The sequence below is a fragment of the Octopus bimaculoides genome, chromosome 10 (genome assembly GCF_046866305.1).
Source record: "Octopus bimaculoides isolate indiv1 chromosome 10, ASM4686630v1, whole genome shotgun sequence".
NCBI classification, from domain to species: domain Eukaryota; kingdom Metazoa; phylum Mollusca; class Cephalopoda; order Octopoda; family Octopodidae; genus Octopus; species Octopus bimaculoides.
This window is the reverse complement of record NC_142937.1, coordinates 75,819,973-75,839,152: the sequence shown is the minus strand read 5'-3', so window position 1 is coordinate 75,839,152 and position 19,180 is coordinate 75,819,973. Positions and strand designations below refer to the sequence as shown.

At 36.3% G+C, this 19,180-nt stretch overlaps 1 protein-coding gene across 2 annotated transcripts in view; it reads left to right on the top strand.

Moving 5' to 3' along the window:
• The window catches only part of LOC106874344 (uncharacterized), a 48,955-nt gene extending 41,169 nt beyond the window's left edge, over nucleotides 1-7,786 (top strand). Inside the window, exons 3-5 of one of the 2 annotated variants that reach the window (XM_089358810.1) lie at nucleotides 1,395-1,427; nucleotides 4,207-4,268; nucleotides 7,711-7,786. In XM_089358810.1, the coding sequence (XP_089214936.1) occupies nucleotides 1,395-1,427; nucleotides 4,207-4,213 (40 nt within the window). In that variant the 3' untranslated portion in view covers nucleotides 4,214-4,268; nucleotides 7,711-7,786. The remainder of the gene's footprint in view (nucleotides 1-1,394; nucleotides 1,428-4,206; nucleotides 4,269-7,710) is intronic. The other variant, XM_089358812.1, reaches the window with a different exon arrangement.
• Nucleotides 7,787-19,180: the final 11,394 nt, after the last annotated feature.

Sequence of the window (19,180 nt, the reverse complement as noted above, 5' to 3'; positions counted from 1 at the left end):
CACACACACACACACACACACACACACACACACACATGCACACACGTATACGACGGTTTTTCAGTTTCCGTCTACCAAATGCACCTATTCGTCAAAATTATAAGGAGGGATTTGAAAGAGATTTTGCAGGTATTTTAGCGATTCATTGTACCAGATCACTTCAAAGCTCCATCGTTAGCCAGATTACATTCCCTAATGTACCATTAGTAAGCGTTCCAGCCATGACCATTCAAGTATTTCCCAGACAAAGTGTATCTGGCACTACATTATCTTACACGTTGTTTTTCTTCTCTTAAATATGGTACTTTGTTATTTGAAAGAAATTTGGTTGCTATTTCTAATAGGTCATTCAACAACATAGAAGCAACCAAGACGTCTAATTTTAATGGTACTTTGATACCAATGAAAGTAATCGGTTTAATGATAGAATTAAAGAACATAATTTAATAGAACTTTATCTATTAAATTATTATTTATGTCAAACAGATCTGTCTGATACTGTCGTGAGAATCCAAACATATTCCAGCTTATAGTAACTATGCAGTGATTTATAAGCTCTACCAACATGCTTTGAGTTAATACCAGGAATTATTATTATCGTAATCGTTATTGCTATTATTATTATTTTACTTCTCAAAGGCGGCAAGTTGACGAAATGCTTAGCGGTATTTCGCTCGTCGCCACGTTCTGAGTTCAAATTCCGCCGAGGACGTCTTTGCCTTTCATCCTTTCGAGGTCGATAAATTAAGTACCAGTTTACGCACTGGGGTCGATGTAATCGACTTAGTCCCTTTGTCTGTCCTTGTTTATCCCCTCTATGTTTAGCCTCTTGTGGGCAATAAAGAAATAAGAATCGTTAGCGCGCTGGACGAAATGCTTAGCGGTATTTCGCTCGTCGCCACGTTCTGAGTTCAAATTCCGCCGAGGACGTCTTTGCCTTTCATCCTTTCGAGGTCGATAAATTAAGTACCAGTGAAACACTGGGGTCGTTACAATCGACAATCCCCCTCCCCACAAAATGCAGGCTTTGTGCTTATAGTAGAAAGGAATATTTTTCTTCTCAGAGCTCTCGACCTTACTTGTTCTAGTTGATTCTGTGAGAACTATTATCAGAAGTCTCACAGGGTCTCTTTCCACAAATTATAAGCTTTGGTACTTGGATATTAATTTATCGTAGAATATACTCAACACCCAAGCACCAATCTCAAAATCCTAGCTGTCCCTAATAGAGCGGGTTTTTGAGCTTGCTCTCCCCTCATGTCAATTCCAGCTTCTCCGACATATTTCTCGAACCTAGTAGTTAGTGTTCTGAGTGCCCCTATTGTTAATTTACTCATTGTCCACATTCTCGCAATTTCGTCTCTTACTAGTCTGTATTTCTCCATCTTTTCCAGCACTTTTTCCAATCAGTTAAGATCAGAAGCCATGTAAGCCACTGCCTGATATTACACAGGGCATTTATTATTATTATTATTATTATTATTATTATTATTATTATTATTATTATTATTATCATCATCATCATCATCATCATCATCATCATCATCATCATCATCATCATCATCATCATCATCATCATATCATCATCATCATCATCATCATCATCATCATCATCATTATTATTATTATTATTATTATTATTATTATTATTATTATTATTATTATTATCATTATCATTATTATTATTATTGAGTGAGAGAACAGTGCATGCCATCAAAGCGACACTGGGGTAAAATATACGAAGCCCAGTATACCCATCATGACTACCCGTCTGATAAGAACACTCCAGGCACATGCATCAGAACCATATGTGTACGACATGGTGACCTTTTCCGGTGTATGTTGGTACCAAGCATCGTATCCATACTTCCGGCAGCCTTAGGGTGGTGCATTTTTCTGTCAAGACTACGTATTTCAATAATTGACCAGTAGCTGATATAGAAACTGTAAGACACGACCGGTATGGTTAAAATATTGATCGCTTCGATCCCGTTTCTTGCATTCAGCTCTATAATGAGTATTGCCATTACCCTGCGATAATATTCTCTTCTGACCCTTTCCCTCATCACTGAATGTTTGATTCCATCACCTTCAAATTCCTCTAAGTATTTGTAGCTCTCCGCTGGTTCCAACTCCTTTATGATATTCGGCTGGTCAAGATTAACTTTGAATGTTTCTGTCATTTTTCCTTTGATAAAGATTGCTTTTGCATATTTATCGAGGCCAAATTGCATCCTAACTACATCACTGAATTGTTTAACAATTGCTACTAAGCCCTGTAGTTGTTGGTCATTTTTTACAAAGTGCTTTAAATTATCTATGAATAAGACATGATTTATATTTTTATCAAACCTCTCATAGCCATATTGTATATCATCGAGCAATTTCGAGAGAGATTTTAAGGCTAGACAAAAGAGGAGTGGTGATAGAGAATTACCCTGGGAAATGCCACATGAAATTCCTACATTTTATACATTTCCAGACAATTCTTAATCCAGCTATGTGGTAGACTATCAAAAGCATTTTTATAGTCTACTCAGGCTATCGGCAAGTTTTTGTGTCATTTGTGACAATCTTCCAAGATCATCTTATTGATGAATAGCTGATCTTTACAACTATAGAACACACGTTTACCTCCTTTTTGCTCATTAGGGAATATGCTACGTTCTATTACAAAACTATAGGTATATTCAATCAAGACAAATGTTAGTATTTCGTACATTGTCGTTAAGCAGGTTATGGGTCCATATTTTTTTGGTTCATTTATTTCTTCATTTTTTGGAAGTAGGAATGTAACACCATTAACTAGCCAAGCGGGAATCATACTAGGTTGTTGCAAAACATTGTTGTAAAGTTTTGTTAGCAGTTCATTGCTCTCTGGGAAGGCATTCAACCAGAAGTTAGGAATTTTATTCTTTCCCAGAAACTTTCTATTATTATTATTATTATTATTATTATTATTGTTGTTGTTGTTGTTGTTGTTGTTGTTGTTGTTGTTGTTGTTATTATTATTATTATTATTATTATTATTATTAATGGGTGATGATGAGCTGGCAGGATTCTTAGCATGCCAGGCAAGATGCTTAGCGGCATTTCGTCCGTCTTCACATTCTGAATTCAAATTCGACCGAGGTCGACTTTATCTTTCATCCTTTAGGGGGTCGATAAAATAAGTACCAATCAGGTACGGTGGCGGGGGGCGGGGCGATGTGATCGATTTGTCCCCTACCCACAAAATTTTAGGCCTTGTGCCTATGGCAGAAAGGATTATTGTCATCATCATCACCATTATTATCATTATTATTATTATTATTATTATTATTATTATTATTATTATTATTAAGGCGATCATCTCGAGATCTGATCTGGGGTGCAGCATGTACCTATACAGGCAATGTCGATTTGAGGAAGAGAGTGAGCTCATGAATAGCGCTAACATGTGATTACTATAAACAAATTATCTGTACTGGTTGTTTAGCAACTTCCGATAATTATCGAACGATGATATTGTACGATTTTGGCAGTGTCAGCAACGTAAGTTGCTGGGATACAGACGAGCAGAGTCATAGACGAACAAGAACAGAAAAAAGGTTCATAGAAATAAACGAAAAATTAAACTCCAAGAGCTCCATATAAGTGCCTCTCCATTCGGATAGACTGTAAGAAAAAAAAAAATGAGTATCGTGTTTGAATTTTGTACCGTTGGTCTTTGTATCTTTTTCTGGACAATACAGTCGAAAAGACATCTGCTCTATTCTTCCTTTATGTGGTCTTTCAAAGTTATAGAGAAAGCTACTCAGTTTGTGAGGCCAAGGCACATTAGTTTTCATTTTGCCCATTCTTAAATAAATAGTTCTGGCAGAAATACGGAGTCCTTATGAATGAAAAATAGCAACTGCTCTATTAAAAATTACTGCCTTTTCAAATATTAAGAATTTCAAAGTTGCTGGCAATTTTAACTGATGTGTTTTCATTTTTCACTCGGTGTTGTTTGTGTTTTTGAGTAAGTTTCAATGTAGTTGTTGTCGTCGCCGAGCGAGTTCTCAAAAACCACTTAACAAACCATTATGTTTTTAGGAATTAAAAGATATTTCATACCTGATACATGCATATTTTGCTGAAAAGCAGGCTGATTTATTTATTCATTCATTTATGTTTATTGTTCAATGCTCGTAGAAAAGTTTTTCTCTTTTTTGCTACTTGTAGGCGTTGATAGATGCCATTGCAAATCGAGTTTAAAGAAACGAATGTCTAACATGTTCAAAAAGGTATTTCTTTTCTTTTCCAAAAATCACTTAAATAAAAACACCTGCTTTTGAAAATGGGGTTACGCAAGAAAAGCATCTGAAAATATAAATCTACTTTACGAAGAAGGTTTTATAATCTAAAGGATGTCTAGTCGGAACAAGAAAAAGAAAATATGTTAAGTAAGCGACAAAAGTTATTTCATTAACACTGGAATGGCTGCTAGATTCAACGATATTCTTGGTTTTGAATATGATGCAGCTAAAAAATAATAGTATAAATTCTAAAATAAATTAAGCTACAAGAAACCTTATAATTATTCTTTAAATTTCCGAGCAAAATTCAAAACAGATACTAATATAAATATAGTACACATATGTATCATTGAATACAATATTAAATAAACATATATTTACGTTATAGGATTGGGGCTTGGAAAACTTGAATTAAAAATGAGATATAAAAAATAATACACTATTTTTGTAAACAGGAATATTTCAAAATTCATAAAAAGGTAGTGTTTTTTGCTAATATCTTATTGAATTAAGATTGTAAATAAAAATAACAATAATATATAATTAATGCTAAATGTAGTTTACTCGAGCGAAGTGCTTTTACGAATTCTCATAGAATAAGATTGAAAGATAGCTTTTGCACGTGAGCAACGATCATAAAAGTTACGATATAAAAATAGGAGAATGTATAAGAAAAAAGTGAATGTATTTTGTTATATCAGTTTTCTGTTTCTTATACAATAATAGACTACGGAATAAAAACTGCAAATGTCTTGGGCCTTGTTTGAATTTGTTAATCACTTTTTGAATGAATTTATGTTTGTTTTCAAAAGATTTATTCGACGTTCACTTGTCATGCACAGTCCAACCATTGGTGACCATGACCATGTTTTTGTTTTCTTTGCCTTAATGCCGGACCTCTCCAAACAGATTCTTAAGGGAATTGTTAAAATTATAATTGCAGCATATCTGCCTGACTGAAATATCTTTGAGAAAGTCCAAAATGGTTTCAACACTAATAGTAGAAAGAGTCTGACGTTTTAATGGTTTGCATTCCAACGTGTTTCCTGTAATGAAATGACACACTTGGAATGAAACATCCTTCTTGTCTGAACGAAAAAAAAATAATGACGGTTTTGACTGTGCGATTAGAATTCCTTGTTAAGGTCATCCAGAACACGATTCAATTTATGTCCAGCCCAGTAAAGAGGGTTTTGGATTTTCGCCCTTTACTTTAGCCTGCACTTTGTATTCCTTTGCTTTCATTGTAGAGCAATCATCATATTCTTGCTTAAATGCTTTCTTTAGTTTGAACCTAAATCTTGTAAAATGATCAACGATTGAAGACAACACCCTGTTCCATTAGTTTTGCAAAGACAAGGGAACTCTCTAACGATATGTCTACAAACTGTGCACAAAATATTGATTACACCTTCTCAAATTTATTCTCGGTTTCCAAATCAGGTGAAACATCGACCATAGTATTATTTTGATACTTTATAATTACTACATATAGTTTGAGAAGTTTATTTTCCACATAAACAACTTCATAACGAGCAACTTAATCAACAGAAAAAGTTTCTTCAACAACTGAATAATTTTCCAAATGATTTTGTCATGTCTTCAATACAAAACCAACAGAGGCCGCCTACATTTCCAATATTGCTTTTTCCTGCGTAAAGTTATGACATGAGTTTCACATACTAAAGCGTGTGAGAACATTAGAAGTAATTTCTTTCAATTTTTCACCTACCAGTGGTTTACCAATCTTGTGAAGGTGACATAGTATTCTTTCCTGGTGTGCTTTTAATGGCAATAAAGTTTGCTGCATCTATTTGAACATATTTGTGTAACTTGCTTGTTATACGATTATTTGTACAGTTATACCAATCAGCATAAATTGTAAAAAGATAGAAGTACTTTGTGACGCAAGATAAACAAACTAGAGAAGTTATGCAATACTTGAAGGTTACTGCTTTCATATGTGAAGAATAACTAAGCACGATGTACATTTACTTAACATACGTCATCCTTTACATCATTTTGAAAATCACCAGCTGCAGATGTATAACACTTCACAAGGAGATGATGCTTTTGCCGATGAATTAACATATAACCTGACATTATTACAAGCAAAAATACTAGAACATGCACGTTGGCTACAACCAGTTGTAATATCTGGCGTAGGCCAGGGTCACTGGATCATTTATGGTGTTTATCAAGTTTTCTCATGCCATGTTTCGCTTTCATCTAATCATCTCCCCATAAACTTTCTGATACCCGTTCGCTAAAAATGTGTTTCATTTCCCAACGAATCGAGGTTAAGCAGCAAGTCTGCAGAGCAAGATTTCAGCTATGGAAAAATAAAAACTTGGTGTAAAATCATGATACCATCAATGTCATCTAAAAATCACAGAATATGCAAAAATATCAACTGTATGTAAAATCTGGGTATAATGATACTAGTATCAGTCTCACATAAAATCACAGCAATGGAAAAAATGTTAATTTGATATTAAGTCCCGATATTACACTTGCATTAATGTAATATAATGCACTGCAAAAATACTAATGTAAATATTAACTCACAATCTCACATCACAGAGAAAACAGTGCCTTAGTATAAAATCGCAATGCTTTGAAACAAAATATTATTATTAAATCTAGGTATCACAACAAAAATTCCGTCAATATTATTGAACCAATACTTTAATGTTTCTTACTTTATACTATTATGTCTTTCGACAAGATAAGAAAACTGGGACGTGACTTGCTTGTAACAAAGGTTATTGTTGGATGGTACATAAACTAATACAACCTGAGAGTCATTTCAGTTCATTTACTGTAACCCATCATAAGATTTCATTGCCCACAGTGACCCGTTGAGCGCAGTTTCTTCAGCTCGTTTAACCCCAGCTTATTTTAGATAATTTACCGTACCCTTGACTCAGACAAGAAACAAAAAAATACTCAACAATATTCAAAATCTTAATTATAAAGTTTTTAGTTCCAAATCTCTCCGCTCTCCGTTAGAAGATCCGATGCGAGGCAGGGATAACCTTCAAGCAGTCGTCCATGGTTTCAGTTAGAATATTCTGAAGAGGTAAACAACAAAAACAACGGACTCTGTGAACAGAGACAGTAAAGAATAGCGTCAATAAACGAACTGGAGCAATGCAGAATACACAATCCTGATCAAGACCCGTTCCAGAATTGATTGTAATGTATTTGAACTTATGAACCTATGAGCAGATAATGGAATCCTTAATCGACTTGCTATTTTTCTTTTACTTTTAGTCATCTACTTTATTCTATCACCTTCTATTTCAGCCATCGACATTACTTTGAGAGATTAAATAATGTTAAGTTTCTTATTCCTTCATAAGAAGGCTTGCCTTTTAAGTATAACGGTCCTGGTTTAACTTATATGATACTCATGTCTCGTTTGAAGCCAAACTCTTTTGAGAAAGACAAGAGAAGTTGAAATTAAGAATATAACAAAATAAAGCCATGGAAATGTTAAAATGGTAAGTGGCGTCGAGATTTTGCTAATGTTACTTGTCTGAGACAGATATAATTAAAAACTTATCTTCCTATATTTTGAGTGAAAAAGCTATGACAGTTTACATAGAGCAATTACTTCACAAGTTTAGCAAAATACATCTTAGAAAACATGAATCTTGAAATATCTAATGGAAAGTGATTGATTGGTTTGTGAAAACAAAGACCTCTGCGTACGTGTCTGTTTAAGTGTATGTATATATATATATATATATATATATATATATGCATGTGTGTGTGTATTTGTGTGTGTGCATGTGTGCGCACGCGTATAGGAGTGAAAGTATTAATGCCTGTTTTGTGTGCGAGTATTTGCGCGCCTGTGCGAGTGTGTGTGAGTGTTTGTTTATATGTGCTTATTGGGAACAAGTAGTAGGTGGGACTGACATTTCCACAATATACAGACAAAATACAAATGATGCAAATTTGGTGTCATTTGCTAACATTACTTGTTTACAGAATTTCTAGGAGAAACCCATGTGGTTTTAAGTAATTAAGCGCTTTGTCTGTTGTTGGTGATTTTGTTATAAGGCTGATGTAGGCAGCGTCTAGACCGAGTGATTTGCTTAATAATTTTGTATCGAAGATTTGATAACCTTAGTGCTTGCTGTATTATATATTTTTCCTTTGTTTTGCCTCCTTTTCTTCTGTTTTCTATTTTGTTTTTTTTTGGTGAGGTTGGCATCATTAAAGAATTAATCTTAAAGTTTCGTAAAATGTCAGGCAACTAGCTGAATCGATGGAGTGTCAAGGCAATCCCAACTTGGTCGACTGTTCATATCCCATCAATAATGCATTGAAAAGTCCATAACCAAGGTGCTTAACTCTCAGGTAGGCGGTCGTTCCATTTCCCTGTAAAACAGAGCCAATGACACGACAGCCTATACGAGGTGGCATGTCTTAAACGGCTACGTGTTGTTTTTAAAATCGTGCAATATATTTAATAAGATACTGGATACACTGCGTCTAAAATAAAGGTGATGACGATTATCGTTGGAATGGATTTGATCATAAAATCCTCGCTGCACGAAAGAATTGCAACGCAGTTGCAGACTAGTGCAGTCTAGTACTATAGGGGAGAAGAGTGGTTGGGTAATAGTATAATGTGGCTGTATAGTCCTGTAGATGTATAACAGTGTGCTGTGTATGGTAGTGTACTTGTGATGAAGTGTCGTCTAGTGTAGTGCATAGTAATAGCGTCTCGCTATATGGGACTCTAGTGTGGTGTTGCTTAGATGTAGAGATGTTTAGTATAATCACGTAATAGTGTGGTATACTAATATAGCAGTAGACAAAGATGATGACGACGACGATGATAATGATGGGATGATGATGATGATGATGATGATAATGTTGTCGATGACGATGGTGATGATAACGTGTATGATGATGATGATGATGAGGAAGATAATGAAGATAATGATGATGATAAAGATAATGATGATGAGGATGAAGATAATGAAGATAATGATGATGATAAAGATGATGACAATGATGATGATGATGATTATGAGGATGATGTGGATGATGATGATGATGAGGAGGAGGAGGAGGAAGTGGTGGAGGAGGTGGATGAGGAAGAGGTGGAGGCGGAGGAGAATGTCAAGAACAACGACGAAGACGACGACGATGACGACGATGATGACGACGACGACGGTAATGATGACGATGACGCTGATCACTATGTCGAGGTACATAGTGCTACTGTTGGTATCAGCAGTGAATATGAAGACGGCAACAACGGTTTGTCTTACGTCCAACTATTGGTTTAAGGCTAACAAATTACAGACGTGTTTCTCTCTTAATAAATTAACGCACATTAACGATAATTATGATTGCTTTCAATGAAAACTAAAAAGCTAAAAGTGAGCCAGAAGAGATGCTCCGTGGAATCCCTGTCTATTCTGTGGACCAATGAGAAGATCATTAATAGAATTTCTAAAAGACTCTCAAGATGCCTACACGCATATAAATGTACTTTAGCACGTATGTATGTATGTATGTATGTATGTATGTATGTATGTGTGTGCGTATAAATTTATTGGCAATATTTAGGCAGATAATTTTCATTGCTTTATAAGTGCAAGTTTTTTTTAAACATAATTGCATATCGTCTTATAGTTGTACTTTGTTTTCCATTATTGATGTTCGAGCTTCAGGTAGCGAATACAGGCCAGGAAGAATTGGTCAAGACAATCAACTACCAACGAAAGCTCATAGACACACGTGACATAATAATCCAACTGCCTGTAACACTGTAAATTCTTCCAGTCCTGTACAACACACTCGATTAAATAAGCCTAACAACAGGATATTGTTGGGCATATTTGGAATCGGGACGTCCTCTGGTTAAACTCAATTTTCAGTACGCATGGTTCAACCAAGATCACTGAAAAATTTTTTGCCGCTTTGGACAAATGCTCTCTTAAAATCTAATCGATATCATGCTATTTTTAATCCGCACACCCTGACGGTATCCTACGCTAACTCTGCTAATGTAGAGCAGCTTATGCATCGCATAAACAATAGTAAAATGCGACGAAGCTTCAACCCACCTACTGGATCTAACGAACATACGCATCTAAATACCAACAAAGGAAATGTAAACTGCAATGAAAAACATCAATTACGGCCAAATTGTAATAATAGAAATGTTTATGATACAGCTAGCACAATAACAACATCGGTAAGTGGAGTCGGAACTGCTTTATATACGAATAAATACGATAAATGCTCATGCAGAGAAAAATTATAATGCCGTTTGATGAACCACTGTATAGGTACAAATCTTGTATATAAATGTACCCAGCACACAAGAAGTGGGTCGTATGTTTACATTGGGAAAACGGCTGATTTCGTTATCGCAACCATGTCGCCAGCTTTATGAGAATCAATAAGAGACATTCAACATCTTTGGCGGATTTTGTTTGGCGACTGAAGGAAGATAAAATTAAGTACAACATAACTTGGTCCATAGTAAGGCGCACGAAACCATGCAATATAATTTCCAGGAGATGCCAACACTACTCTGAAGAATCCTTGTCTATTCTGTGGACCAATGAGAAGATCATTAACAGACTATCTGAAAGACTCTCAAGATACCTAAACGCATATAAATGTACTTTCACACAATGCAGTGGGAATGAATTTGAGTAACTGTTAACATAATGTATGGATGAATCATGTTTAGTTTTAATGTCCCCGTTCTTATAAACACCAAGTAGCTATTTAATTTTCTTTGTGATCGTGAGTGCACCATGTGTGAGCAAGTGTACACGTGCCATACAGCTTGCGCGAGGGTGTTAAAACATCCATATTTGTTAACGGCCATTTTAAATATTTTACTCGCTGTATTGTTTGTTCGTTTCTTTTTTGCATCTGTGACTTTACTTTTGATCTTCTAGATAAATGAAGATATTTCTTCCGTTTTGCTGCTTTTCTTTCTACGAAATGAGAAGATACATTGTGGAACTGTTATTTTAACGAGTTGTGTTTATTTATCACCTGATGAGAGACATCTGTGTCGAAGCAACTGTCACTATTAATCATACATTCTCGTACATTCCATCTTCCGCCTTTCATTAACCATATATATATATATATATATATATATATATATATATATATATATATATATATATATATATATATATATATATATATATATATATATATATATATATATATATATATATATATATATATATATATATATATATATGTATATATTTATATATATATGTAACAGCACTTCAGAAATGTCTCGAAGGTGATTGTTGCTGATTTTTGTTCCTCCCTCTTCTTGGACTTTCCGGTTTTTCCTGTTTCCGAAGAAGAGCTATGCTCGAAACATAAAGCTTCTACCCTTTTCTTCCTCTGAGCGTCGTATTAATATATTGCTTGTGCTACGTCCTCACGTTTGTTTATTTCTATTTTTTAAATTTTTCTCTGTTATATATATATATATATATATATATATATATATATATATATATATATATAGAGAGAGAGAGAGAGAGAGAGAGAGAATTGTTAAACAGGACAGCAAACATTAAGACGAGGCAAGCATCTCAAATCGCATACCCTATTATTATAGGAAGAAATTCAAGCCCATGCAAACACACACACGCACAGACCACACACACATACGAGGGGTGTCTGAAAAGTTTTGAGCATAACCTAGAATTGGGGCTGCTATATAGTTGAAACAATTTTTTCTGGTAAGTACAGTCTTTTCGGAGTATTCTTGCTCATTTTCATGATTCTGATATTTTAATTTTTTTTTTTACTGCAGATTTTTGAATAAACAAGCTCCGAATTTACAAGAAAAATGGAGGAAACTGAGTATCGTGTTGTCACTATTTCAGCCGCCACACACACTGTTTAACTCAGTACACACACTACACACCATCATGCACACTCCCAGACCCATAAAAGCACATAATATCTGAACACAGACAATATATACACATACACACATACACACACACACGCATAAACACACGCAACACACATAGAGAAAGTAAACTTTCACCCACATACATATACTATACACATGCACACTTTTTGCTCACAGTGACACACGCACTCATACATACACCACGTGAAAAGCACACATCAACTGCTACACACAAAACACACTTATACACACACTCACACACACGTTAAACTCACTCGCCCCCTTCACACATACACACTTACATACTCATACACACCGTTCTCACGTACACACATGCTTGCGCACCTCTTCTTGTTGGGATCACCATGAATTATTGCCCCTTCATCCAACCTCTCTTTATTATTATCTCCCTTTCATTCAACCTCTTTAAATTCCCATCATTCGCCATGTTGGAGCACTGAACTCAACACCTTTTTTTTTCATTCTCTCTTTATTTATTTCCTCTTATTCCTTTCTGTCGAAGAGCGTAAGCTCGAAACATAAAAGACTTTTCCATTTTTTCCGAGCGTCAAACTAATACACTTGCTTGTTGTTTCTACACCCGCCTTCGTCTTTGTTTTCTATAAATTTGAACTACACACACACACACATATATATGTAGAAAGTGAGAGAGAGAGAGAGAGAGAGAGAGAGAGAGAGAGAGAGAGAGATGTAAAGTCTTTCAATTTTTAAGGCGATGATGATGATGATGAGTTTCAATACGTAGTTAGAACGAACTAATGAGATGTCAGCTACAGACGTTTTTAGCAAAGACTGACTGACCAGTCAATTTTAGGAAGGTTTCTTCTACCTGTGATGCATTCATTGAACCAACATTTCGGCCATCCTCCTCCTCCTCCACCTCCTCCTCTTCTTCTTCTTCTAAATCTCCCTCCTCTCCATCGATATTTTAACACCTGTTAATAAATACATATACATACATACATACATACACACATGTATAGTACACACACATACACACACGCACACACATATCGATTCTAGTCCTTATTATGTACCACTTCCATGTTATTATGTCGTCATGATCATCATCGTCGTCGTTGTCATCGTCATCGTTGTTATCACCGTCATCATTATCGTAATTAGCATCATCATCATTTACATGAATATCTTATTCTCCGGTTACTTATCAGCTGTATCGACATCGCAATTGTTTCTCTCATGATCACCAGCATCCAAGACTTTCTCATCACCACAAACATTATCATCATCACCATCATTATCAATATCATTACCATAATTATTATGAGCAGCGGTCATCATTCATACATCAAAGAATCCCTTTGAGGTATACACCTACGTACATATATTACTTACGAGACAACCAATACGGTTACATCATAAATAACATGCTAGCTCTGCCGCATGTGTTTAGTATGGCTGTGGAATTTGACCCACGATGGCAATTTTAGCTGACTGACAAGAACATCGTACTAACATGGTTCATTGTCATTTAACAATTCCTTAGTAATTAAATGCAGACGGTTCGATTTCTATTTCAAATTTCCAAAAACTTAAAACGATATGTATGAGTCTGCATACAAACATGCGCACACACACACATGCGAGCAATCGCACACACTCGGACACACACAAATCTTATAAATGAAAGAAATCTCGAACATAGGAGAATAGCTGTGAAAACAGCGCAGAGGATAGGGTAAAATAGCTTAACAGATTGAAAAAAGTAAGCTGCAATCTATAACAGAAGCAAAGTCAATATCTCTCAAATTCCGGAGGAGCTACCCGTACCACTGAGATAAATGTTCCCTGACAACAGATCCCGTCTTTTGTAGCACCAAAGAATAGCTTTTGGAATGTGAGAACATTTTTATAGAGAAACATAGAAGCGTCGAGTCAGTCGGTATTTTAAAAATGAAAACAATCTCGAAGACAGGAAAATAATTGTGAAAACAGCTTAGCGGATCGAGCAAATACCTTTAAAGACAGAACAAGAAGTGACCAACAAGTTACTATTCTCCAGCATTCGAGACTTCTTTCATTTCTGAAATACCAACTCACTCGGCGAGTGGATTGGATGGCCGTTCACGTTACATCTGCAACCGCGCTGTGCACGTGGTCGTGCCACCAGTGGGAGCGGCCATCAGCTATGGCTCTGGGGACAGCTGCTGAGGGGATGTTGAAAGGACCGTTTATCAGTGGACAAGAGACACAGGCTGGTGTTTCGCTTCTGTCCCATGTTTGAAGGCTTGTTCGTCTTAGTGAAGCATCGTTCACAGCCTGGATCCGACCACCATGTAAAATTTATCTGTCTATGAAATTGCACCAATCATCTTGCAATCGGGAGAATTGCATAAATGGTGTACAACCATTTTGTTTTCACTTAAATCCAATGTCATGCATACATCTCAGTATCATTAGTGAGGAGGCATTCCTCCTCCTCCTCCTCCTCCCCCTCCTCCTCCTCCTCCCCCTCCTCCTCCTCCTCCTCCTCCTCCTCCTCCTCCTCCTCCTCATCATCATCGTCATTATCATCGTCATCATCATATATATATATATATATATATATATATTGATATATGTATATACACACATATCTATCTATCTATATATGTATGTATATGTATACACATATATGTATGCATATGTATATATATATATATATATATATATATATATATATATATATATATATATATATATATATATATGTATGTATGTGTGTGTGTGTGTATATATATATATATATATGTATATATATATATACACACATAAATACACACATATATATGCACACACACACACACACACACACAAACACACACACACACACACACACAATATATATATATATAAAATGTAAAAACATGTAGCGTAGCACATATTTCCAGCGTTGTGTAATATGGATAAGTGCAGGTAGCCTGGAGTTAGCTTTGAAGCGACGTTACTTATCTATCGATCTGAAACAAGTTAGTAAACATAGATGCAATAGCCGTCAGCGAGGCAAGATACGAATATAAGTTACTGTGGAATAACAATCAACAGTGTTCTGCGCAGGAATGATTGAAATTTCATATTCTGCAAATGACAAACAACTAGCAACACTTACATATAGTGTTGTGCATAGTTTCAGCTGAGAAATTGGCATGAAATGAAGTTTGTAAAATGCGCCGAGGCAACATAGAAGCTAAAGAGAAAGAGACAGGGAGAAAGAGAGAGAAAAGGGAGAAGAGAGATGTTAATAAAATCAGTAATATCATGTAAGATGGAAAGAAAAGGACAGAGATAAGAGAATTAGAGCAAGTATAGACTTATAAATACTTATGAATTAATCAAGTAGACATAGTACAATACACACAAATGTTAGATTGAAATATCATTGATGTATTAGATTAATATTTAAAACTGAGCTAAATGACAAAATAAAGTAATAGCTATCAGTAATCTAGATGTTCGATGTAATTATAACATTCTTTATCTGAAGGCAAATTTGCGAGCAAGACTGCATTAGGAAACACGGAAAATAATGACTGGGTTTTCGAATACATCATGTAAGATTGACATTGCGAATTCATATTTATCTTTACATAGTTTATCTGCGACTGAATTAAATCGCAAAAACATAGCCCGAGGTACACAATGGGAACACATTTGTAAAGGCGCATGTTTTTGTAGTTGAGGTGTTGAGCTGATGGTCATAAAGTCATGGGTTCGATTATTTGACTGGGCGGCGCAATTCATGTTGTTGTTGGCACTCCGTCGCATACGACGTCGAGGGTTCCAGTTGATCCGATCAACGGAACAACCTGCTCATGAAATTAACGTGCAAGTGGCTGAGCACTCCACAGACACGTGTACTCTTAACGTAGTTTTCGGGGATATTCAACGTGACACAATGTGACAAGGCTGACCCTTTGAATTACAGGCACAACAGAAAAAGGAAGTAAGAGCGAGAGAAAGTTGTGGTGAAAGAGTACAGCAGGGTTCGCCACCATCCTCTGCCAGAGCCTCGTGGAACTTTAGGTGTTTTCGCTCAATAAACACTCACAGCGCCCGGTCTGGGAATCGAAGCCGTGATCCTATGACCGCGAGTCCGCTGCCCTAACCACTGGGCCATTGCGTCTCCACTTTCAATTCAATTCACATTGCTACAGCCCACTGAGCTGAAAATGAGTACCAGCTGAATGCTGGTGTAGTCTTATCTCTCTCCACATGTCACAACCTTGTTGTTTCACATCCTTGATGATTCACATCTTTCATGCTTCACATCCTCGATGTTTTACATCTTCAATGTTTCACATTCTTGACGTTTAATACGAGATGGAAGGACAAAGAGAATGTCCATATTTGCTCATGAACAAGTAGCCAATGAAGACAAGAACGAAGCAGTTACTCAGTCACCAACTCCGAGAAGCACACGCACGCATGCGCACGCGCTCCTTTTCTACGTGGCACGTAATTTTTCTGGAAAAATTGGCATTCTTACAGTTTGGTCCCCTAGGGGACCAGTTTGCTGGCAGAAGAAACAATAAGCTAAGACAAAGTATGAAGACTTTCGTGCCGTCACTCTTCTTCTTCTTCTTCTTCTTCTACTACTACTACTACTACTACTACTACTACTACTACTACTACCACGACGTCGACGACGACGACGACGACGACCACCACCACCACCGATAACAATAATTGTTTCTAATATAGGCAGAAGGCATGAAGCTTTGTTGGGATGGCGCTAATTGATACCACCTACCTTAATACTTGAGTGATAATTAATCGATTCCAAAAGAATGAAAGGCAAAGTTGACCTCGGTGGAATTTGAACTCAGTAAGTAGAGAAACTGTACACCACAGGACATTTCTTCTGAAGCTCTAACGATTCTACTTAGCCATCGTTCACAGTAATAATGTTTTCAAATTTTGGCACAAAGTCAGTAGTTTCGGAGGAGGGGCCAAGTCAATAACATCGACCTCAGCGTTTCATTGGCACTTAATTTCTCGACCTCGAAAGGATGAAAGACAAAGTCGACCTCGGCGGAATTTGAACTTGGAACGCAGAGGCGGGAGGAAATGCATGAAAGCATTTTACCTGGTGTGCTAACGATTCGGCCAGCTCACCACCATAATCATAATGGTTTCCAAAAATATAGGTAAATTTTGGCACAAGGTCAGCAATTTCTTGGGGAAGGGTTAAGTCTATTACATTGACACCAGTTCTCAACTTGTAATTCTTTCATCGACCCCAAAAGAATGGAGGGCAAAGACGACCTCATCGGGATTTGAAATCAGAACGTAAAAGACGGACGAAATGCCACCAAGCTCAGTAGTTCATTTTACCCGGCGTGCTAACGATTTTGCCAGATTACTGCCTTGTAGAGTGAAAATAATAATGATTTCTAATAGCGGTACTTTTATACATTTATAGGAAAGGTTGTAATCGATAAAATTCATCCCATATATTATTGGTTTCTCGGTACTCTATTGGCCTTGGAAAAATAAACAGGATGTTCAAATGACTCTACAGTGATTTAAATAAGTTTAACCTAGCGCTTATTTAGTTTGGCGAGAAGAGGCCTAGGTGAATAACAATTCTCAAATTTTGTCTCAGGATCTGCAGTTTTTTGAAGGGAGTAGTGTGTCGATTTACATCGACTCCAGTACACTTATTCTGTTATTCATTTACTTGTTTCAGTCATTTGACTGCGGCCATTTGGAGCATGACCGCCTTTTGGTGTTAGTCGAAGGAATCGACCACAGGACTTATTCTCTGTAAGTCTGGTACTTATTCTATTGATCGCTTTTGCCGAACCACTAAGTTACGGGGACGTAAATACACCAACATCAGATAACAAACAGGTGGGAGGACAAACACAAACACAAACAGGCACACACACACACACACATACACACACACACACATACACACACACACACACGACGGGCTTCTTTCAGATTCTGTCTGCCAAATTCACTCACAAGGCTTTTGGTCAGCTTGAGGATGTAGTAAAAGACACTTGCCCAAGGTGCCCCGTAGTGGGACCGGACCCGGAACCATGTGGTTGGGAATGCCACATAACCACACCTATTGGTACTTATTTTATCGATCACGAAAAGATACAAGACAAATTCGACCGCGACGGAATTTGAATTCAGAACGTAAAGATGGACGAAATGCTACCAAGTTCAGTAATAGTAGTAGTAGTAGTAGTAGTAGTAGTAGTAGTAGTAGTAGTAGTAGTAGTAGTGGTAGTAGTTAGAGTAGTAGTTGGAGTACTACCAGCAGAAGAATTAGTTGGGTGCCGAATTGTCAGAGACGTTAAAAAAAAGTTTCTTCATTCTTTTCATATATTACTAATCTACGTACTCTGAGACGAAATCCTACCGAGGGCTCCTTTGCCATACGTCTGATTGATTTTGACAAAAAACAATCTATACTGAGAGAATGAAGCGATTGCTTGTTGTTGTTATTGTTGTTGTTGTTCAAAATAAATCGCTGTATAACAGACACAGAGATAGCTAGGTTCTGACCAGTTCAAAAGCTGAAAACACACCTTGTGTTTCGATGGCATCTCTACTTTTCTATTAAGGAGATGACGGACCCAAAGAAGTAATAGTAGCAGCAACAGTTGTAGTCATAGCAAAAGCAGTAGTAGAAATATTATTTTAAAAACTGTTAGAAAGTTTTTCGATTTGGAACATTGAATTGAAAACAACATAAAGATCTTACCCATCCGCTAAATATTGAGAGAATATAAAAAAAAGCATGTATAAACCTGCATGTGTATGTGTGTGATCGTTCCTGCTTCTGAATAGAAATCAACTTTCTACGTCTTCAAAATGACTTCCATCATTTCTGCTCTGTTCGATCGATTAACCTAAAGTTCCCTAAAAAGTATAAGAAAAGAAAATGATGAACAAAAAAAAAAAAAAAAAAAAAATGAGG